The 22414-nt window shown below is 34.0% G+C and overlaps 1 protein-coding gene across 3 annotated transcripts in view; it reads right to left on the bottom strand.

Moving 5' to 3' along the window:
• Positions 1-5065: 5065 nt before the first annotated feature.
• LOC143248688 (gamma-aminobutyric acid type B receptor subunit 2-like) overlaps positions 5066-22414 on the bottom strand; it is a 144161-nt gene continuing 126812 nt past the window's right edge. For 2 of the 3 annotated variants that reach the window (XM_076497298.1, XM_076497300.1), the window contains 7 exons: positions 22184-22294; positions 20959-21192; positions 17136-17297; positions 14585-14714; positions 7955-8060; positions 7200-7663; positions 5066-6849 (listed from right to left, as the gene is read on the bottom strand). In XM_076497298.1, coding sequence (XP_076353413.1) covers positions 6566-6849; positions 7200-7663; positions 7955-8060; positions 14585-14714; positions 17136-17297; positions 20959-21192; positions 22184-22294 — 1491 coding nt within the window. In that variant the 3' untranslated portion in view covers positions 5066-6565. The remainder of the gene's footprint in view (positions 6850-7199; positions 7664-7954; positions 8061-14584; positions 14715-17135; positions 17298-20958; positions 21193-22183; positions 22295-22414) is intronic. The other variant, XM_076497299.1, reaches the window with a different exon arrangement.

The following is a 22414-nucleotide window of genomic DNA, read 5'->3' as shown; positions in this document are numbered from 1 at the left end:
TCTCCACCCACCGCCAAATCTTGGGCTACTGTTTTACAAACGAATAGTGGGATTAACCGTTATATTATAACGCCACCACGGCAGAAAGGGCGAGCATATTTGGTGCGACGGGGATTCGAACCCGCGATCCTCAGATTACGAGTCGAGCGCCTTAACCCACATGGCCATGCCGGGCCGATTGATATTTACGTGAATAAGTAGCTACAGTTCTAGAATTTAAATATATTGTTGGATTTTCAATGCTAATTTAAATATATTGTTGGATTTTCAATGTTAATTTAAATATATTGTTGGATTTTCAATGTCAATTTAAATATATTGTTGGATTTTCAATGTTAATTTAAATATATTGTTGGATTTTCAATGTTAATTTAAATACTATAACGTTCTTTTATGTAAAAAACTTGTATAGTTGATAAAGATGGCACCATTGATCAAAACATTTTTCCTATTCTGAAAACTATTCTTACCTCCTGTAAAAGCTGTAAATTGTACCAAACTGTCAAATAAACAATACGTGACTATTAAAACCATAGGATATTTAATGCCATACTCTACGTATACAAAATACATCTTCGCACTTCTGTTTATAAGTATTTTAATAAATGTTTGTATTATTTTATATGAATAAACACGCATTACAACTAAGAAAAAAAATGTCCATAAACGTGTATCGAAAAGATAATAAGTGTAGAAGTAAAACAGACAGGTTCGTTTGACCTATTAATTGGATAATTAGAAAATCAGACTCATTTATCAAAATAATGAGAAATACTTATCTTTGAAGAGTGTGAGTCTCAACGCTGTCTTGTCTGAATTGCCGTGTATAGACTAAAATATATAAAGTAGGAATTTGTCATTCACGTGAAATATTTGTAAGCAATTGTGTCGCCATCTCTTAGTGTTATTTAAAAAGAACAATTAATTGCTAAAGTTGTCACTACTTGTAAACCACAGCACATAGAAAAGAGAAAGAGAGAAAAATACATTTGATAATTACCATTGCAACTCATTTGTTTCCATATATTATTCCGCAGTTCTATTGTTACAATTTGGTTGATTTTCTAATGTTAAAAGTAATTCAGTATTACTCTTAAAATAAAATCTGCAATAATTGCTTTCATTGTAAGATAATATAAAGTTAAGTGAATGATGTTTCCGTTAATACTTTACCAGTAAAACCACTACACATCTTAGGCCTAATTTAGGTTACACTCAAGTGATATGAGTTTTGTATATTTAAAAACCCTTTATATTCTACTAGTAAAACCATTACACATCTTAGGCCTAATTTAGGTTACACTCAAGTGATATAAGTTTTGTATATTTAAAAACCCTTTATATTCTACTAGTAAAACCATTACACATCTTAGGCCTAATTCAGGTGACACTTCTTCATTACAGAATTCATTTGGTTGATGACAGCTTAAAACAGAAACTCGTCGTGCTATATTTGTTTGTACGAAGATCGTAGGCTGTTAATGTTTTTATTGAATGTAATTTTTACAGAATGTCTCCATTGCCTTGGTAAAAGACTAAAATTAAGTTTTGTTTTTAGATCATTCAGCAAGTCTCACCACATAAACTCCGAAAACAAAACCCAATAAAAAACAACTTCCTCATGTTAACAGCTATATCAACTAAAGTTCAAAGGTCAAATAATAAAATGAGGTATTTAAGTAATAGAACATGGATCAATTAACAATGTTTCTGTTTTTGACGACTTCTAGGCCCGGCATGACCAGGTGGTTAGGGCGCTCGACTCGCAACCTGAGGCTCGCGGGTTCAAATCCCAGTCACACTAAACATGCTCGTCCTTTCATCCGTGAGTTTGTTGTAATGTTACAGTCAATCCCATTATTCGTTGGTAAAAGAGTAGCCCAAGAGTTGGTGGTGGGGGATGAAGACAAGTTGCCTTCCATCTTGTCTCCCACTGCTAAATTAGGGACGGCTAGCGCAGATAGCCCTCGAGTAGCTTTGCGCGAAATTCAAAAAACAAACAAATTATTTTCTTGTTGCACAAACCTATTTAAGAGCTATCTGCGCTAAACATCTTTAAATTTCAACTGTAACAGGTCAACGACACTCGCCACAAACTCTTGGGCTAACCTTGTCTGGCAGTATGTATTTGATTTGACCCCCGCATCCAGTGCCACAAATTGCTGAGTGATATATATATAGTGTGTGTGTGTGGTAACGAAACGTAAATTATGGACCCTCAGATCTACAGCCTCGCAGGCTAACCACATGGCCACTTCTCAACTAGTCTTCATTTTGTCAGATGAATAAAAGTACGATCAGGATTGCTATTTATGCTGATTTTTGAACCAAGCAAGAAGTTATATAGACTGTCATGGAAGGTTATTGAGATCATGGCTGAAAATATAGCCAGCAAAGATACACGAGGGATATCTGCGCTAGTCATTCCTAATTTAGCAGTGTTGTTGTTGTTGTTTTGAATTAAGCACAAAGCTACGCAATGGGTCATCTGTGCTCTGCTCACCACGGGTATCGAAATCCGGATTTTAGCATTTGTAAATCCGCAGACATACCTTTGCTAACTGAGCCACTGGGATGTTTGGGGGCCTGCTTATGAGTGCATAACCACTACCATGGCTGGCTTCAACAACGAAGTACAAAGTACGTGCTTCTTGTAACTTGGTAATTGTGTAAACAAATTACGTGACATTAACGAAAAGCATGACGTCATAAGTGGTGTGATTGATGTCGGAAGTGAGACAGGAAGTTCCAACAGTCATATTATTGTTTGTGGAAGACATTACATCTCTGTTACTGGTAAGGGTTGGGTCAAAATAACAGTATCAAAACTGCTGATTTCTGAAAATTTTAAATTTGTTGAGTGTTTATTAAGGATTAACTACAGATAAAACTCCATTCAAGTCTATAAATGAATCAAAGTTCAAAGTAAAACATGAAGTAGAAATGAGAAGAATGTTGGCTACGTCCACTTTAAGGTTGTGTCGAAAACACCAAATTTTGTAATGTTATCCCGTCCATTCCTACCTTGTTTCTTTATTTTTGTTGCTTGCATTCCTTCTTCCTTAGTTTAAAAATATTTTATATTTTTTCATTGCCATTTCTGTACTAAGTCTCGAGAGTGACTGGACTCTAACCCTATTCTTCTCGTAGTTTTTCTCAGAGCCATATCTTGATTTCTATAATTTTCTTCCATCTAACTGGAGTCATAGCCTTTTCTTGGGTTGTAGGTTGGATTAATGGCTGAGGCTTGTTTCGCATATTCGTAATTACAGTTTCTAACCCTCTCTCTATACTTGTAGAATGTTCTCTTCATTGGAACAAATATTTTTTAAGGTTATCAACATAAGATTTTCTCCTGTCTTTCGTTCTGTTTCCTTGAATCACACTTAGTTTAAAAACAATGCAAAGGTAAATTATGCAACTTGTCACTCTTGTTTTCAGTCTAGAGCACTCGAACAAAGCCATGCTAGACTTTAGCAGTGGTAGCATTCATCCTCACCTTGGAGACTTTTTTCTTAGGACACCCACTGCTGTGATAGAATTGCGTTGTCCAACACAGAATCCTCGAGTCAGATATATAGAACTGAAACGTTTACTTTCACAGGTTAGACAATAGTTAGAACCTAGAACTAGGGAATCTACATAGTCCACGTTTTTTTTTTTTTTTAAATCTAGATGATACAGCTGCAGGTTGGTAATGTTGCGCATGTGCATAAACAGTCGTACACATGCACGTGATATGAGGGCGGGCTGTTACCTGGCAACTCACAGAGTATGCTCGTAATCACAGAATATGGCTACTAATGTATTGTTAGCTGGTTAGTAGTGTTGCAAAATGGTTATTGTTATTACCAAGATTATAAGTAAAATTGAGAAAAGTGTTTTAGGTCAAGGTAACGTAATTGAATCATGTACATTTAGATATACAAGAGATAAAGGCAGGAGAGAGCTATGACTTTCCAACAGCGTTAGTCAATCATAGACACATTGACAAATTTATGGTTTTGTGAACGTTTGTGTTTAATCTACCAACTTTCTCAAGTGTTTTAGTGGTTTCTTACTCCGCATTTGGTTTGTTCACTACTTAACAATGTCTGTAAAGTTTATATGTTGTTTGCAGAATGTGAGATTTTAATTTGTATTGCACATCTGTCCCATTCTTGCTATAATCTGTATTATATTCAAGTACAATAGACGGCATTTTTTCCCCTCACTGTTTCATATATTTTTCTATCACGTTATAACAGTGTATTAAGTGTATCGTTGCTTTATAAACATAAATATTATTTTTCATGGTCTTAAATTGACCTAATTTCTTATTAAATGGTGATGTTATGCATTTTCTCACTCTGTTAATTTAAGTTTTCTACTGAAAAAGAATTTAAAAAGAGGAACACACTTTAATATCTATGTTTCCCTAGTGTTGTTTACTTAATATTTTCTTAGTGAATTAGTTAATGAAAAATCAAATTAAGTGAAATAAGCTGTTAGAAGACTTCATATCAGAGGATCCAGTTTCCACTGTTTCATGGATTCTGTTCAGCCGTATATTGCCAGTTTGAAACTAAAGAGGACGCGCGAATCGAACCATTTTCTGGAATATCAAGATCTGTGAGAGTTTGTTTCATTTATTATGTTATTTTATGATTTGATTTAATTATCGTTGTAGTTTACGGTAGTTATTCTATAGAAATCAATACATTTTCGCTGTTTATGCCTTTGTTTTATGGAGATTTCACGGCGTCGATATAGAATAACACATTGGCGTTAAAGTGTTCATAAATATTTGCTTTTACCGAGTTTGAAACAATTTTACCCACTGGTGAATAACGTTTGTGTATTCGAAGCAGCATAAACCACAATAGCAAGTTAGATACATCATCAACTAACGATGAACATCTATGTATTACATGTACCACAAACCACAACAGCAAGCTAAATGTATCCCCTATTGACGACTTATACGTAGTAGATGTACCACACACTACAATAACAAGCTACATACCTTTTAAAATATTATTTTAGTTATAAAAGTAAAAACGAGCCATATTTTATCAAATACTTTATTAACAACTTTTCTGAAACTGTTTTAAGCAAATAATATTCAATATTACTATGATATAACATGTATTTACAACAATAATTTGTTTTTATCATAGAAAATTGGGTTATTTCGAGTAACAAAGGCAAATGTGCTCAAGGAAATGTAAGATCTCTTAAAGTTCCAGTTTTGAATATTCTAGGTTTCCACGGAGGTTGGGAATGTCACAGAGAAACAATTACAAAGTTTTTTTCTACAAGCAAGTGGTTCTGACGGTTACTTTTATGTAATTGTTGAGATATGAGAGCGAATGTAATGAGTTTGAGAAACCTAGATTAGGCCTTATGAACAGTATGGTTAGTTTTGGTTTTTCACATAAGTTTTTCCACTGCAGGATTGTTTTAGGTATAAAAACGTATGCTTAAACTTATTTGGATTATTGTGGAATGGTTCTTTCAACAATAACTCGGATGAGTGAGCACATGCATTTGTTTTTTATCTTTATATAAAGGGTACCAAAACCAGGGTTCCACAAAAAGTACACTTTTCAACCGCGTAACAAACATAAAAAAAACGTGGACAAACGTACAATTTCACAATATTAAACCATACCAAATAGATCACACAGTTGATACAATATTTAGTCCAAAAGTCCCATTGTTGTGTTACGAGTTTTATATCAGATTTAAAGTAATCCACGTTATTGTAATTATTTTATTTGGGAAGTGTTTAATGTAACAACATGCCCACGTTGTAAACTCCTTAAGATATGATCCGAGATGGAACATTGAGATTGTTGTAGATTTCCATTCGATATGTTAAAATTCTCCAAATGGTAAAAAAAAGGATTTTCGGTCAAACACATAGATGTTAGGTCTTATATATGACGGCTATACATGTGGCCAAGCTAAAGGCAAAGTAGAGTAAATCTGTTAAACATGAACCTTGACTAATGTCGTTTTAGACACAGCATAGTCAGGCATCTATCTTTAACGTTACTTGGTCGTATGAACGTCTTAAAACTTAGTCAACTACTAATTTTAACAGATGACTTGATCATGTGGGTAGTTTATTTAGATGTAGTTTTAATTATCCTATCGATCGAGTGGAAAATATGATAGGCAAATTAAATTTGTCTGAAATCGTAAGTTTTCGACTGCACCACACTCGATAAAGGGGGATAGACGAATATAAAGGCGTGCATGTGTTTCTGGGGTCTCTTTTCTTCTGTATTTGGCCAGTTCACAACGGAGTGAACCTCTGTGTGAAGCTATAGATACTCTATTATATCACACTTAACAGAGGGGAAAGACAAATATATAGGCGTCCAGGTGTTTCTGGGGTCTCTTTTCTTCTGTATTTGGTCATTTCACAACGGAGTGAACCTCTGTGTGAAGCTATAGATACTCTATTATATCACACTTAACAGAGAGGAAAGACAAATATAAAGGCGTGCAGGTGTTTCTGGGGCCTCTTTTCTTCTTTATATGGCCAGTTCACAACGGAGTGAACCTCTGTGTGAAGTTATAGATACTCTACTATATCACATTTAACAGAGGGAAAAGACGAAGACAGAGAAGTGCAGATGTCCTTGATGTTTGTTCTCTGTTGTGTTTGGTCAGTCACTAGTTCGCTGAAGTATGGTATCAACGGAGAGAATCTCTGAGAATTAACTCTTCTATCGTGTGTTACAGGAGCACTGGCTTCACTATCTGTATAGCTAGAGGGCGCTGCGTTCGAACGTAGCGTTCCCAAGCTTTTCGCTCGCCCGCTAGTACTTACTCTAAATTGCCGATAGGTGTCGCTCTCTATAATAAAGAAAAACGCATGTTATTCTATGTATAGTACATGCTAATATAGTTGTATTTTATTCTAAGCTAAACCTGCAATAGACTAGATTAATCCACAGATTATATACGATATAATCACAAATACATTTAAAAAAAATGTTTTCTGACTCTTGGAATTTTGGGAGGAGAGGAAAACGCAGATCCATTACCACGCTAATGCTTAGCGTTCGATAATTTTTTTATTTCTACTTCAATAACCAGCTTAACAATATATGTAATTCTATTTGGTGAAATATTACGGGAGAGTAAAACTGTGAGTAATAAGAATTATCGAATACGCTTTTATTGTTTGATTATGAAAATCCTACCTTCCGAAATGTTCCCATTCGCACATCTGTCAGTGTCTTCTTCAAACGATGATGAATCGCTTTTCTCTATCGCCCTCTTGTGGTAGTTTGTGATAGCTTTAGCGTATGATGTATCGTCAGATTCAACAGCAACGTCACTGATTTGGAAATATTTAGGGTAGTTTGTTATGGCTTTGGCGTAAGATGTATCGTCAGATTCTACGGGTCTGTCGTCGAATTTGACTGACAGGTGCCTATGCGATTCAGATGATTCGCTGCTACTATCTGAATCAATATATCTAATCACTTGGTCCATGAAAGACAAGGGACACAAATGGCTGAGAGGGGAACCACAGACTTGAATGTCTTTATCCTCAGCAAATGGCAGCTCTGTTTCAGAATCTGAATCTTTCTTGATGCTGTCAGAAGGTTCCTCTTCAATAGGAAGAACAAATTCTACCTTAAAAGATACCGACGAAAGTTTTCTGTAAGGAAATAAAATCATTAGTGTTATCTTTTCCAATCTCACCGCAACGTTGTCTATTGGTAAGATAATAATAATAATTATAAAAGCACTAATCTAATTTCTGAATTTGATGTGAACCAATTGTGAGAAAATTCATCCTCTTGGAACCAGAGTTATAATGCACGAAGTAAATCAGTAATCCTCTGTTTACTGTGTCTGAGGATGGATGTTGAACCCATTCATCTAAAACGAATATATATATGGAAATTCAACTACTACATTATAATTTAACAATTTTAGTAAATCTCACCGTCGAGAATGTTGCTCTCTGAGAGATTCATCTACATCTTCTTCTGGCGATGGAGACCTGGAAATCACTGTGACCTCTCTGTCTTGGCGAAGTGTTGGAACTATAACTGTCAAGGAGAGATGACAACAATTAGGTGGTTGAAGAGTCAAGAATCATGTGGTTGAAACGCGTTTACTAACACAATAATTAGGCTTTAAGGAACTTCCGACCAGGAGGTTTTTTTGGAATTTGTGAAAAAGTAAGGAAAACAAGCAAGTCGTTTGATGTCAGTGAAACATTACGTGGTTTTATTAGGTTTCAACAACAACAATATCGTAGAATTTTCTGGACTTAGGGTCAACCACTGTTTGATGATGGTTTGTTTCTTGAAACGATGAAATGATTTCCTGAAGCTCTTCGTCTGACAGTAAATTTATTACAATCAGCGAACAACAACAGCAGAAGTAAAGGTAAAGATGAAGCCCTCAGTGGCTCAGCACACACACACATGTACACGCACAAAGGTAATTTTATGATACCATTTGCTCCTGTTGTGTTATGTAACAAATGTTAATAATTACTTTAAAACACATTTTACTTATGCCACAATTATATAATTATAGAGTCATAAGAGAAAAAGGATAGTGCAGAGAAGTGTGACTTCATATGTTTTTTAACTGTAAACTACATCGCATATGAAAATAGACACAGTTTTCGAAGAATATGGAACTTGTACTGCAAGTTGAATTTATCTATCGATTCTGTAAATAAATAAATAATCGTAATGGGGCCCCATTACGCACTTACTACATTATCGTTATAAATATAGTGGTTATGGTTGACGCCTTATTACACACTTATTATATAATCGTTATAAATACAGTGGTTATGGGTGACGCTTCATTACACACTTATTATATTATCGTTATAAATACAGTGGTTATGGTTGACGCCTCATTACACACTTATTACATTATCGTTATAAATACAGTGGTTATGGGTGACGCCCCATTACACACTTATTACATTATCGTTATAAATACAGTGATTATGGGTGACGCCCCATTACACACTTATTATATTATCGTTATAAATACAGTGATTATGGTTGACGCCCCATTACACACTTATTATATAAACGTTATAAATACAGTGGTTATGGTTGACGCCTCATTACACACTTATTATATTATCGTTATAAATACAGTGGTTATGGGTGACGCCCCATTACACACTTATTACATTATCGTTATAAATACAGTGATTATGGTTGACGCCCCATTACACACTTATTACATTATCGTTATAAATACAGTGATTATGGTTGACGCCCCATTACACACTTATTATGTAAACGTTATAAATACAGTGGTTATGGTTGACGCCCCATTACACACTTATTATATAAACGTTATAAATACAGTGGTTATGGGTGACGCCTCATTACACACTTATTATATAAACGTTATAAATACAGTGGTTATGGGTGACGCCTCATTACACACTTATTATATTATCGTTATAAATACAGTGGTTATGGGTGACGCCCCATTACACACTTATTACATTATCGTTATAAATACAGTGATTATGGTTGACGCCCCATTACACACTTATTACATTATCGTTATAAATACAGTGATTATGGTTGACGCCCCATTACACACTTATTATATAAACGTTATAAATACAGTGGTTATGGGTGACGCCTCATTACACACTTATTATATAAACGTTATAAATACAGTGGTTATGGTTGACGCCTCATTACACACTTATTATATTATCGTTATAAATACAGTGGTTATGGGTGACGCCCCATTACACACTTATTATATAAACGTTATAAATACAGTGGTTATGGTTGACGCCCCATTACACACTTATTACATTATCGTTATAAATACAGTGATTATGGGTGACGCCCCATTACACACTTATTATATTATCGTTATAAATACAGTGATTATGGTTGACGCCCCATTACACACTTATTATATAAACGTTATAAATACAGTGGTTATGGTTGACGCCTCATTACACACTTATTATATTATCGTTATAAATACAGTGGTTATGGGTGACGCCTCATTACACACTTATTATATAAACGTTATAAATACAGTGGTTATGGGTGACGCCTCATTACACACTTATTATATAAACGTTATAAATACAGTGATTATGGGTGACGCCCCATTACACACTTATTATATAAACGTTATAAATACAGTGGTTATGGGTGACGCCTCATTACACACTTATTACATAAACGTTATAAATAGAGTGGTTATGGGTGACGCCTCATTACACACTTATTATATAAACGTTATAAATACAGTGGTTATGGGTGACGCCTCATTACACACTTATTATATTATCGTTATAAATACAGTGGTTATGGGTGACGCCCCATTACACACTTATTACATTATCGTTATAAATACAGTGATTATGGTTGACGCCCCATTACACACTTATTATATAAACGTTATAAATACAGTGGTTATGGTTGACGCCTCATTACACACTTATTAGATTATCGTTATAAATACAGTGATTATGGTTGACGCCCCATTACACACTTATTACATTATCGTTATAAATACAGTGATTATGGTTGACGCCCCATTACACACTTATTACATTATCGTTATAAATACAGTGGTTATGGGTGACGCCTATTACACACTTATTACATTATCGTTATAAATACAGTGGTTATGGGTGACGCCTCATTACACACTTATTACATAAACGTTATAAATACAGTGGTTATGGGTGACGCCTCATTACACACTTATTACATTATCGTTATAAATACAGTGGTTATGGGTGACGCCTCATTACACACTTATTACATAAACGTTATAAATACAGTGGTTATGGGTGACGCCTCATTACACACTTATTATATAAACGTTATAAATACAGTGGTTATGGGTGACGCCTCATTACACACTTATTATATAAACGTTATAAATACAGTGGTTATGGGTGACGCCTCATTACACACTTATTATATTATCGTTATAAATACAGTGATTATGGTTGACGCCCCATTACACACTTATTATATAAACGTTATAAATACAGTGGTTATGGGTGACGCCCCATTACACACTTATTATATAAACGTTATAAATACAGTGGTTATGGGTGACGCCTCATTACACACTTATTATATTATCGTTATAAATACAGTGGTTATGGGTGACGCCTCATTACACACTTATTACATTATCGTTATAAATACAGTGGTTATGGGTGACGCCCCATTACACACTTATTATATAAACGTTATAAATACAGTGGTTATGGTTGACGCCCCATTACACACTTATTACATTATCGTTATAAATACAGTGATTATGGGTGACGCCCCATTACACACTTATTATATTATCGTTATAAATACAGTGATTATGGTTGACGCCCCATTACACACTTATTATATAAACGTTATAAATACAGTGGTTATGGTTGACGCCTCATTACACACTTATTATATTATCGTTATAAATACAGTGGTTATGGGTGACGCCTCATTACACACTTATTATATAAACGTTATAAATACAGTGGTTATGGGTGACGCCTCATTACACACTTATTATATAAACGTTATAAATACAGTGATTATGGGTGACGCCCCATTACACACTTATTATATAAACGTTATAAATACAGTGGTTATGGGTGACGCCTCATTACACACTTATTACATAAACGTTATAAATAGAGTGGTTATGGGTGACGCCTCATTACACACTTATTATATAAACGTTATAAATACAGTGGTTATGGGTGACGCCTCATTACACACTTATTATATTATCGTTATAAATACAGTGGTTATGGGTGACGCCCCATTACACACTTATTACATTATCGTTATAAATACAGTGATTATGGTTGACGCCCCATTACACACTTATTATATAAACGTTATAAATACAGTGGTTATGGTTGACGCCTCATTACACACTTATTAGATTATCGTTATAAATACAGTGATTATGGTTGACGCCCCATTACACACTTATTACATTATCGTTATAAATACAGTGATTATGGTTGACGCCCCATTACACACTTATTACATTATCGTTATAAATACAGTGGTTATGGGTGACGCCTATTACACACTTATTACATTATCGTTATAAATACAGTGGTTATGGGTGACGCCTCATTACACACTTATTACATAAACGTTATAAATACAGTGGTTATGGGTGACGCCTCATTACACACTTATTACATTATCGTTATAAATACAGTGGTTATGGGTGACGCCTCATTACACTTATTACATAAACGTTATAAATACAGTGGTTATGGGTGACGCCTCATTACACACTTATTATATAAACGTTATAAATACAGTGGTTATGGGTGACGCCTCATTACACACTTATTATATAAACGTTATAAATACAGTGGTTATGGGTGACGCCTCATTACACACTTATTATATTATCGTTATAAATACAGTGGTTATGGTTGACGCCCCATTACACACTTATTATATAAACGTTATAAATACAGTGGTTATGGGTGACGCCCCATTACACACTTATTATATAAACGTTATAAATACAGTGGTTATGGGTGACGCCTCATTACACACTTATTATATTATCGTTATAAATACAGTGGTTATGGGTGACGCCTCATTACACACTTATTACATTATCGTTATAAATACAGTGGTTATGGGTGACGCCTCATTACACACTTATTACATTATCGTTATAAATACAGTGGTTATGGGTGACGCCTCATTACACACTTATTACATTATCGTTATAAATACAGTGGTTATGGGTGACGCCTCATTACACACTTATTATATAAACGTTATAAATACAGTGGTTATGGGTGACGCCTCATTACACACTTATTATATTATCGTTATAAATACAGTGGTTATGGTTGACGCCTCATTACACACTTATTATATAAACGTTATAAATACAGTGGTTATGGTTGACGCCTCATTACACACTTATTATATAAACGTTATAAATACAGTGGTTATGGTTGACGCCTCATTACACACTTATTATATAAACGTTATAAATACAGTGGTTATGGTTGACGCCTCATTACACACTTATTATATAAACGTTATAAATACAGTGGTTATGGTTGACGCCTCATTACACACTTATTATATTATCGTTATAAATACAGTGGTTATGGGTGACGCCTCATTACACACTTATTATATTATCGTTATAAATACAGTGGTTATGGTTGACGCCTCATTACACACTTATTACATTATCGTTATAAATACAGTGGTTATGGTTGACGCCCCATTACACACTTATTATATAAACGTTATAAATACAGTGGTTATGGTTGACGCCTCATTACACACTTATTATATTATCGTTATAAATACAGTGGTTATGGTTGACGCCTCATTACACACTTATTATATTATCGTTATAAATACAGTGGTTATGGGTGACGCCCCATTACACACTTATTACATTATCGTTATAAATACAGTGGTTATGGTTGACGCCTCATTACACACTTATTATATAAACGTTATAAATACAGTGGTTATGGTTGACGCCTCATTACACACTTATTATATAAACGTTATAAATACAGTGGTTATGGTTGACGCCTCATTACACACTTATTATATAAACGTTATAAATACAGTGGTTATGGTTGACGCCTCATTACACACTTATTACATTATGGTTGACGTTATTATATAAACGTTATAAATACAGTGGTTATGGTTGACGCCTCATTACACACTTATTATATAAACGTTATAAATACAGTGGTTATGGTTGACGCCTCATTACACACTTATTACATTATCGTTATAAATAGAGTGGTTATGGTTGACGCCTCATTACACACTTATTATATAAACGTTATAAATACAGTGGTTATGGTTGACGCCTCATTACACACTTATTACATTATCGTTATAAATAGAGTGGTTATGGTTGACGCCTCATTACACACTTATTATATTAACGTTATAAATACAGTGGTTATGGTTGACGCCTCATTACACACTTATTATATAAACGTTATAAATACAGTGGTTATGGTTGACGCCTCATTACACACTTATTACATAAACGTTATAAATAGAGTGGTTATGGTTGACGCCTCATTACACACTTATTATAGAAACGTTATAAATACAGTGGTTATGGTTGACGCCTCATTACACACTTATTATATAAACGTTATAAATACAGTGGTTATGGGTGACGCCTCATTACACACTTATTATATAAACGTTATAAATACAGTGGTTATGGGTGACGCCTCATTACACACTTATTATATAAACGTTATAAATACAGTGGTTATGGGTGACGCCCCATTACACACTTATTATATTATCGTTATAAATACAGTGGTTATGGGTGACGCCTCATTACACACTTATTACATTATCGTTATAAATACAGTGGTTATGGTTGACGCCCCATTACACACTTATTATATTAACGTTATAAATACAGTGGTTATGGTTGACGCCTCATTACACACTTATTACATTATCGTTATAAATACAGTGGTTATGGTTGACGCCCCATTATACACTTGCTACAATAAAATTATAAATACACTAGATATGATTGACGCCCCTCTACAAACCTTGGATATCTTCACAGTTTCCATCAGAGGAGTTTTCTGGTATCGGTGACGTCACTCCATGAGTTATTATAATCACAGGTTCTTCCATCTCTTTCAGACGTGTGATTAAAGTTTGTAGTTGAAAATTTTTCTGTAACATAAGCAATTTGGCTAATTAACCGTTTATCATCCCATGTTATTAAAATATTATGTCTCGTGTTTCCACTGAAAAAATAATGAGTGGTTTTCAATTGTTTATCCATGTACCATGTACTATACTGGACAATATTTGTGTTAAAATTAATATACTGTTTAGTTTTCTTGGAACAGGTACCACGCACCCTAGTGAACGGTATCTGTATTAAAATTAATCTACTGTCTAGATCAGCTGGATCATGTACCACGTGCTCCACTGGATGGTATCTGTGTTAACCTTAATCTGCTGTCTAGGACAGTTGGAGTACGTATCACATGCTCTATTGGACGGTAATGTTTTTAAACTCTGGATGTGAATAAAAAACTTGAAATAATATTACAGGTAAAACAGCTGAGAGGAAGATAATAATGAAAACGTGTGATTTAAGGTTTTTGTCCTTTAAAAATGTGTAACATATAAACAGTTTTTATTAGAATGCTGAGATATGTATAAGCACTTTTTATTAGAATTCCGAGATCTGTATAAACAGTTTTTATTAGAATCCTGAGATCTGTATAAACAGTTTTTATTAGAATCTTGAGATCTGTCTAAACAATTTTTATTAGAATCTTGAGATCTGTCTAAACAGTTTTTGTTAGAATCCCGAGATCTGTCTAAACAGTTTTTGTTAGAATCCTGAGATCTGTATAAACAGTTTTTATTAGAATCCCGAGATCTGTCTAAACAGTTTTTATTAGAATCCTGAGATATGTATAAACAGTTTTTATTAGAATCCTGAGATCTGTATAAACAGTTTTTATTAGAATCCTGAGATCTGTATAAACAGTTTTTATTAGAATCCTGAGATCTGTCTAAACAGTTTTTATTAGAATCCTGACATCTGTATAAACAGTTTTTATTGGAATTCCGAGATCTGTATAAACAGTTTTTATTAGAATCCTGAGATCTGTATAAACAGTTTTTATTGGAGAGATCTGTCTAAACAGTTTTGTTAGAATCCCGAGATCTGTATAAACAGTTTTTATTAGATATCTGTGTTAGAATCCTGAGATCTGTATAAACAGTTTTTATTAGAATCCTGAGATCTGTCTAAACAGTTTTTATTAGAATCCTGACATCTGTATAAACAGTTTTTATTGGAATTCCGAGATCTGTATAAACAGTTTTTATTAGAATCCTGAGATCTGTATAAACAGTTTTTATTGGAATTCCGAGATCTGTCTAAACAGTTTTTATTAGAATCCTGACATCTGAATAAACAGTTTTTATTAGAATCCTGAGATCTGTATAAACAGTTTTTATTAGAATCCTGAGATCTGTATAAACAGTTTTTATTAGAATCCTGAGATCTGTCTAAACAATTTTTATTAGAATCTTGAGATCTGTCTAAACAATTTTTATTAGAATCCTGAGGTCTGTCTAAACAGTTTTTGTTAGAATCCCGATATCTGTCCAAACAGTTTTTGTTAGAATCCCGAGATCTGTCTAAACAGTTTTTGTTAGAATCCTGAGATCTGTATAAACAGTTTTTATTAGAATCCCGAGATCTGTCTAAACAGTTTTTATTAGAATCCTGAGATCTGTATAAACAGTTTTTATTGGAATTCCGAGATCTGTATAAACAGTTTTTATTAGAATCCTGAGATATGTCTAAACAGTTTTTATTAGAATCCTGAGATCTGTATAAACAGTTTTTATTAGAATCCTGACATCTGTATAAACAGTTTTTATTAGAATCCTGAGATCTGTCTAAACAGTTTTTATTAGAATCCTGACATCTGAATAAACAGTTTTTATTAGAATCCTGAGATCTGTATAAACAGTTTTTATTAGAATCCTGAGATCTGTATAAACAGTTTTTATTAGAATCCTGAGATCTGTATAAACAGTTTTTATTAAAATCCTGAGATCTGTATAAACAGTTTTTATTAGAATCCTGACATCTGTATAAACAGTTTTTATTAGAATCCTGACATCTGTATAAACAGTTTTTATTAGAATCCTGACATCTGTATAAACAGTTTTTATTAGAATCCTGACATCTGTCAAACGTGAATCTTATTTCTACACGAATCGTGTTTAATTTATTAAAACACATTTTTTATGAATAACCTAATTTAGATAACTGAAGTCTCGGTAATGTGCAGTAATAATTATTAATCAAAAAGCCCCACTAAATTAATCACACTCTAAGATAATAAATAACGTTATGACATTTTTAATAGAGAATGGTGACATTTCATCTTTTATCCTTAGAAACGTAGAATCGAAAGGAATAGACCTCAGTAAATATAACTTGATAATCGTTCATTCATGCTTTCCTGTTAAAAATGTCATTTGAAAATTGCTTCTTAGCGGATAACCGGGAATACTGAATTAACAAAGAGAAAAGAACTGGTGTCTTTAAGTACTAACCTCTTCCAATTTTTGTCTATTTCGATAATTTTCGTCTTGAAGAATTCTGATTTGACTTTGTAGCTCAAAATCCTCTGAGGTTCTTCGAGATTTCTTGAAAGGTTTTAAAGTAGCTCTAACGCATCTTGCTCCTGCGTTCGGATTCCGTTTGAGTTCAACAAGCTAAAACATAAAAAAAGAATGGAGAACCTAAACATTTTATTTTGTGAGTAGCATGAAAATTTAGTTTTCTAAATTGTTGTAAACATGAAATGAATGAAAGAAATGAATAACAAAAATAAGTGTGAGAAATAGACGTCTTTTATAAATGTAGGTTTTTACTTTTGCTGGTAACGTCAGAGATGACGTCAGAATGTTGTGACATACTACAATATACAACCAACGTGTGTGTCTGTAGGAAGGTATTATACAGGCTTGAAGTAGTTTCGTTGTTTTGAACTTCTTTCCATGTTCTATGTTAGTTCTCGTCCTTTGAATCGTAAAATTATATATTTTTTTCTCCCTTACCTACAGATTTAAAAAAAAACAAAAACACCATATATACTTTTACATGAGAAAATAATTTTCACTGATATCTGGTTGCATTGTGTTATGCTTAAAATATTGACAGCCACTGGCTATAAATTTCTCTAGACCAATCGCGATCGGAGAGTCTTATCGAACGTTCTGTAACGTGCCATTGCTGGATAGTATTTATTTATGTGTGCACTTTGACATAGTTTTAATATTATTTATTCGTCACTATGGCAACATGAGATCGTGAAAATTACCCAAACATGTTCTGCTGTATTTTTAGCAAACTTTTTGTAAAGAAACAAAGGCGAAACATTACATAATTTGTTAAAAAGCGTATTACATGTTTGTTTTGTTTTGTGTTGGAATAAAACGTGGTGACCACGGTAAACCATGAACTCTGCACAAAGTTTGTGCCGTTTCCGTCAAACAATGGAGACAATGGACTAAAAGCAAGAAAAAATATTTGCCTTTTGGAATGTCAGTGATCTGACGTGAAACTAGAAACCACGGAAGTAATTGTTATTTTTGTTCACGTAACGTGCGACACTCGGATTAAAAAGGAAATTTCTTATCCAAACCTTAAACCTGCTGTAAGACCTGTCGCTGACGGACCTGATATACCTGTACCTACTGCACCATGGACTTGATGTACCTGTACCTACTGCACCATGGACTTGATGTACCTGTACCTACTGCACCATGGACTTGATGTACCTGTACCTACTGCACCATGGACCTGATGTACCTGTACCTACTGCACCATGGACCTGATGTACCTGTACCTACTGCACCAGAGACTCTTGATACAGTTTCATATGATTCTGAATCTGATGTCAACAGAAACGATGACAGGGGTTGTTTTCAACCTGAAACGTCTGGTAAATCAAAACTTTTCATACAAGGTAAGCCTAATGATTTGATGAGACCTTCCAAAGAATTTTTCATAGATTTTAGTGTCGTGACTTTGGGCTAAGAACTTCTCCAGGGACATAACTTTACTTGATACTTTTCACGAGAAGATTCAATGGCTTATTGTAACAATACTGCTGAATTAATACTAATGCTAGGAGCTGCAGTCTATGAACCAACTGAGTGGCGATTGTTCATTGCTTCATCAAAAGGAAGTCTTAAAGGTGTTTTTCTTCACCATGGTAACATATGTTACTATTGCTCGTACGGTTCACTTGAAGGAAACGTATGAAAAACTCCAACTTCTTCTCGATAAGTTCAAATATAAATAATATGGTCAGTTATTATGTGGAGACTTAAAAGTCCTTTGTATGTTGTTGGATCAACAGTCCGGTTGTACCAAATGTCCATGTTTTTTTCTGTGAATGGGACACCAGAGCACGAAATCAACACTGGATAAAGAAACAATGACCACATGGAATCAGTCTGATACCAGTATAGAAGAACATTAAACATGGAAAGTTTGGTTGACATAAAGAAAGTCCTATCACCTCCACTTCATTTAAAACTGAAGCAGTTGGTAAAGGCCTTAGAGAAAAATGGCGACTGTTTCAAGTATCTATGTGGACAATTCCCGGCTCTTTCGAAACCGAAACTTAAAGAATGCATTTTTGTAGGCGTTCAGACTATGAAATTGACTTCGGATAAACACTTCAGAAATAGAATGATGAAAGTAGATAAAGAAGCGTGGGTTTCTTTTAAAGACGTTATTAACAAATGTTTAGGAATCAATAAGGACCGAAATTACGAAAATATTGTCAATAATATACTCGATAAATTCAAATAATTGGGTTGTAATATGAGCTTGAAAGTTAATTTATTATACTCACACATTGACTATCTCCCTGAAAAACTGGGTGTTGTCAGCGATGAACGAGTTTGTTTTTTTTTTTTTGAATTTCGGGCAAAGCCACACGAGGGCTATCTGCGTTAGCCGTCCCTAATTTAGCAATTGAGACTAGAGGGAAGGCAGTTAGTCATCACCACTCACTGCCAATTCTTGGGCTACTCTTTTACCAACGAATAGTGGGATTGACCGTTACATTATAACGTCTCCACGGCTGAAAGGGCGAGCATGTTTGGTGTGATGGGGATTCGAACCCTCGACCCTCGGATTACGAATCGAGTGCCTTAACCACCTGGCAATGCCGGGCCGCAATTAACAAGGGGAAAAGTTTCATCAAGGCATCAGGGAACTAGAGAGGAGCTACCAGGGAATATGGAACATCAACATTATGGCTGATTACTACTGGCTACCAGGGAATATGGAACATCAACATTATGGCTGATTACTACTGGCTACCAGGGAATATGGAGCATCAACATTATGGCTGATTACTGCTGGTCATTGAAACGTGTTGCTCCAGATGCTATATATTAAAGAGAGACCACAACACTTAGCTCTGAGACTAAAATATGTAAATTTTAGACGTTCACATAAAATCAGGATAAATGAGAACACGTATTAATGTGACAATAATGTTCTTCCATTTACTTCAGTTTGTTTATTTTTGTTAACAAAAGCAACATTAAAAAAATATTTATTGTAGTGATTTAATCTAAGTAAGAATTTTTTCATCCAGATTTGTCAAAAAAAATCTTTACGTAGTAGAAGAAAACCAATATTATTTTCGAAACTTGTGTAGCTGAATTATGAAAAATATGTTATTCAAACCAAAACAAGTTTTATGAATTTAAACTCAGGCCTGTGTTATAATCATATTTTATGAAGGACTAGCCAAGAGTAAGATATATATTATTTTAATAGATAATGTTTACTGATACATCACTAAAAATGATTGTGTTTTATCGTATAAGTTTGCTCATGAATTAAGTTCATAAGTACTTGCTTGTTAACTCTGGCCCATACTGTACATCCTTGTTAACCGTAGCCCATATTGTACATCCTTGTTAACAGTAGCCCATACTGTATATCCTTGTTAACAATAGTCCATACTGTACTTCTTTTTTAACAGTAGCCCACACTGTACTTCCTTTTTAACAGTAGCCCACACTGTACTTTCTTTTTAACAGTAGCCTATACTGTACTTCCTTTTTAACAGTAGCCCACACTGTACTTATTCGTAACACAATTATTTAACAGTTTGTTAAATAATGAACAGTATTTGGTGGTAAATCTAAGATAAAACAACTGCTGACTACGATAATGAACGAAAAAAAGTATTGAGTTAAATTACTTTAAAAGATGTTCACTTAAAGAAAGTGATGACAGAGACTGAAAATTGTGTACAGTAAAATATGCATGTATTCAATAGCACGTAGCTTTTGTTTTATCCAACGTTACCATTACGGAAAGAAATAAAAGACTTGCCCTCACCAGTCTCACCTTGGGCACGAATACCAAACACAAAGTTGTGGTGGAACAGAAGATGATGAAGATAGAGATGATGATAAAGGCAGCGTCCTGTTGTTCTCTGAGAACGAAGGAAATGGCAGCTCCGATGACACACATAATAACCACATTGTACACGCTCATTCCGATGTACTTGGAATCGTTTAGGGCGGGAATACTCACGTGCCTGGTTTCCCATGCCAAGAAACAGCCGAAAGCCTGAAAACGAACAGAAAGGCAATTTAGAAATGCGTAAAATTAAGTGAAGAAATTGTACATATCTATTTAATTTTCATAAATGTGGCATTACTGAAATATACACATGTGTTTATTACACAGGTTTCATTACCTCTTAAAAATATGTTAAGCAAATAAATGTTTATTTGTTACAACTAAACGACAGAATATCTGAGTCTAATGGGAAAACGAACAGTACTCTAGTATTTTGAGTTAACAGTAAGTTAGGGCGTCACGTTTTCTGTGATCCTAGAAAAAATTTAATATGTTCTCGCACCCCTCACAGCAATTATTTATTTAAGAATAAAGGTGAAGGTGGCCAAAACAAATTTTTATAATTAGCTTTTAATGATATATAAACAAACACGAAACATTTGGAAAAGAAAATATGTTATCTCGCATCCCTGGTTGGGAACCACTGATCTGGATGCTCAAGGTGTAAATAAATATCGTTTGGCAGTTCCTCTCGTGCAAATAGAAATCAATATACTTTTAAGTGTCAACTGAGCAGTACAATTGTAGAAGTTATTTTTACACATTTTACGTTTTAAACTAGATGCATTTCCGCGGGGTCTCAGAAAGTGTTCTGTTTTAAGAGTAAATAAGATCAAAATTAATGTTAACAAATATTTTTATTTCTTGCTTTGAAGTTCATATTTCATGCTATGTAGTAACCTACAGAATGTATAATCTTTCTAATGATTCATGGCATGCGCACGTTTTACTGACGTCACGACAGTACAAATTGCAACGTTAAGCGTCCCTTATGTGACGTCATTTTAGTGTCTACTGACAGAGAATACACTACTGTATATTGGTTCGAGTGGTTAAAACACGTGGCCCTGTTGGAGAAGTAAGTAAATATTAGACATAATTAAAGAGTACAACTGAAGTTGTTATTCAAAACTAAATTCAAACAACAAGGACTATAATGAATAATTAATTTAAAAGTAATATGAAGCTTTTTGTTTACCATAAGTAACCCTTTGTAAGCGTAGATGGAACCGAGAAACACTGTCATGTTTTGACTTTTACAAAACTCCAATTCTGGTATTACAACTGAATCCTCATTTTCAGATGATGGCTGAAAAATACCATTAAGAACTGTCAGTAAAAACAAGTTTTGCGTTTGGTAATTAATCAAGTAATAGATTGAAGCTGGTAGATTCTTTTAATAAAAATAAGAAATTTCTTTTTTTAAACA

Source organism: Tachypleus tridentatus, chromosome 4 (genome assembly GCF_004210375.1).
Source record: "Tachypleus tridentatus isolate NWPU-2018 chromosome 4, ASM421037v1, whole genome shotgun sequence".
In the NCBI taxonomy this organism is placed as follows: Eukaryota; Metazoa; Arthropoda; class Merostomata; order Xiphosura; family Limulidae; genus Tachypleus; species Tachypleus tridentatus.
The sequence above is the reverse complement of the archived record's forward strand: the minus strand, read 5'-3'. Positions and strand labels throughout refer to the sequence as shown.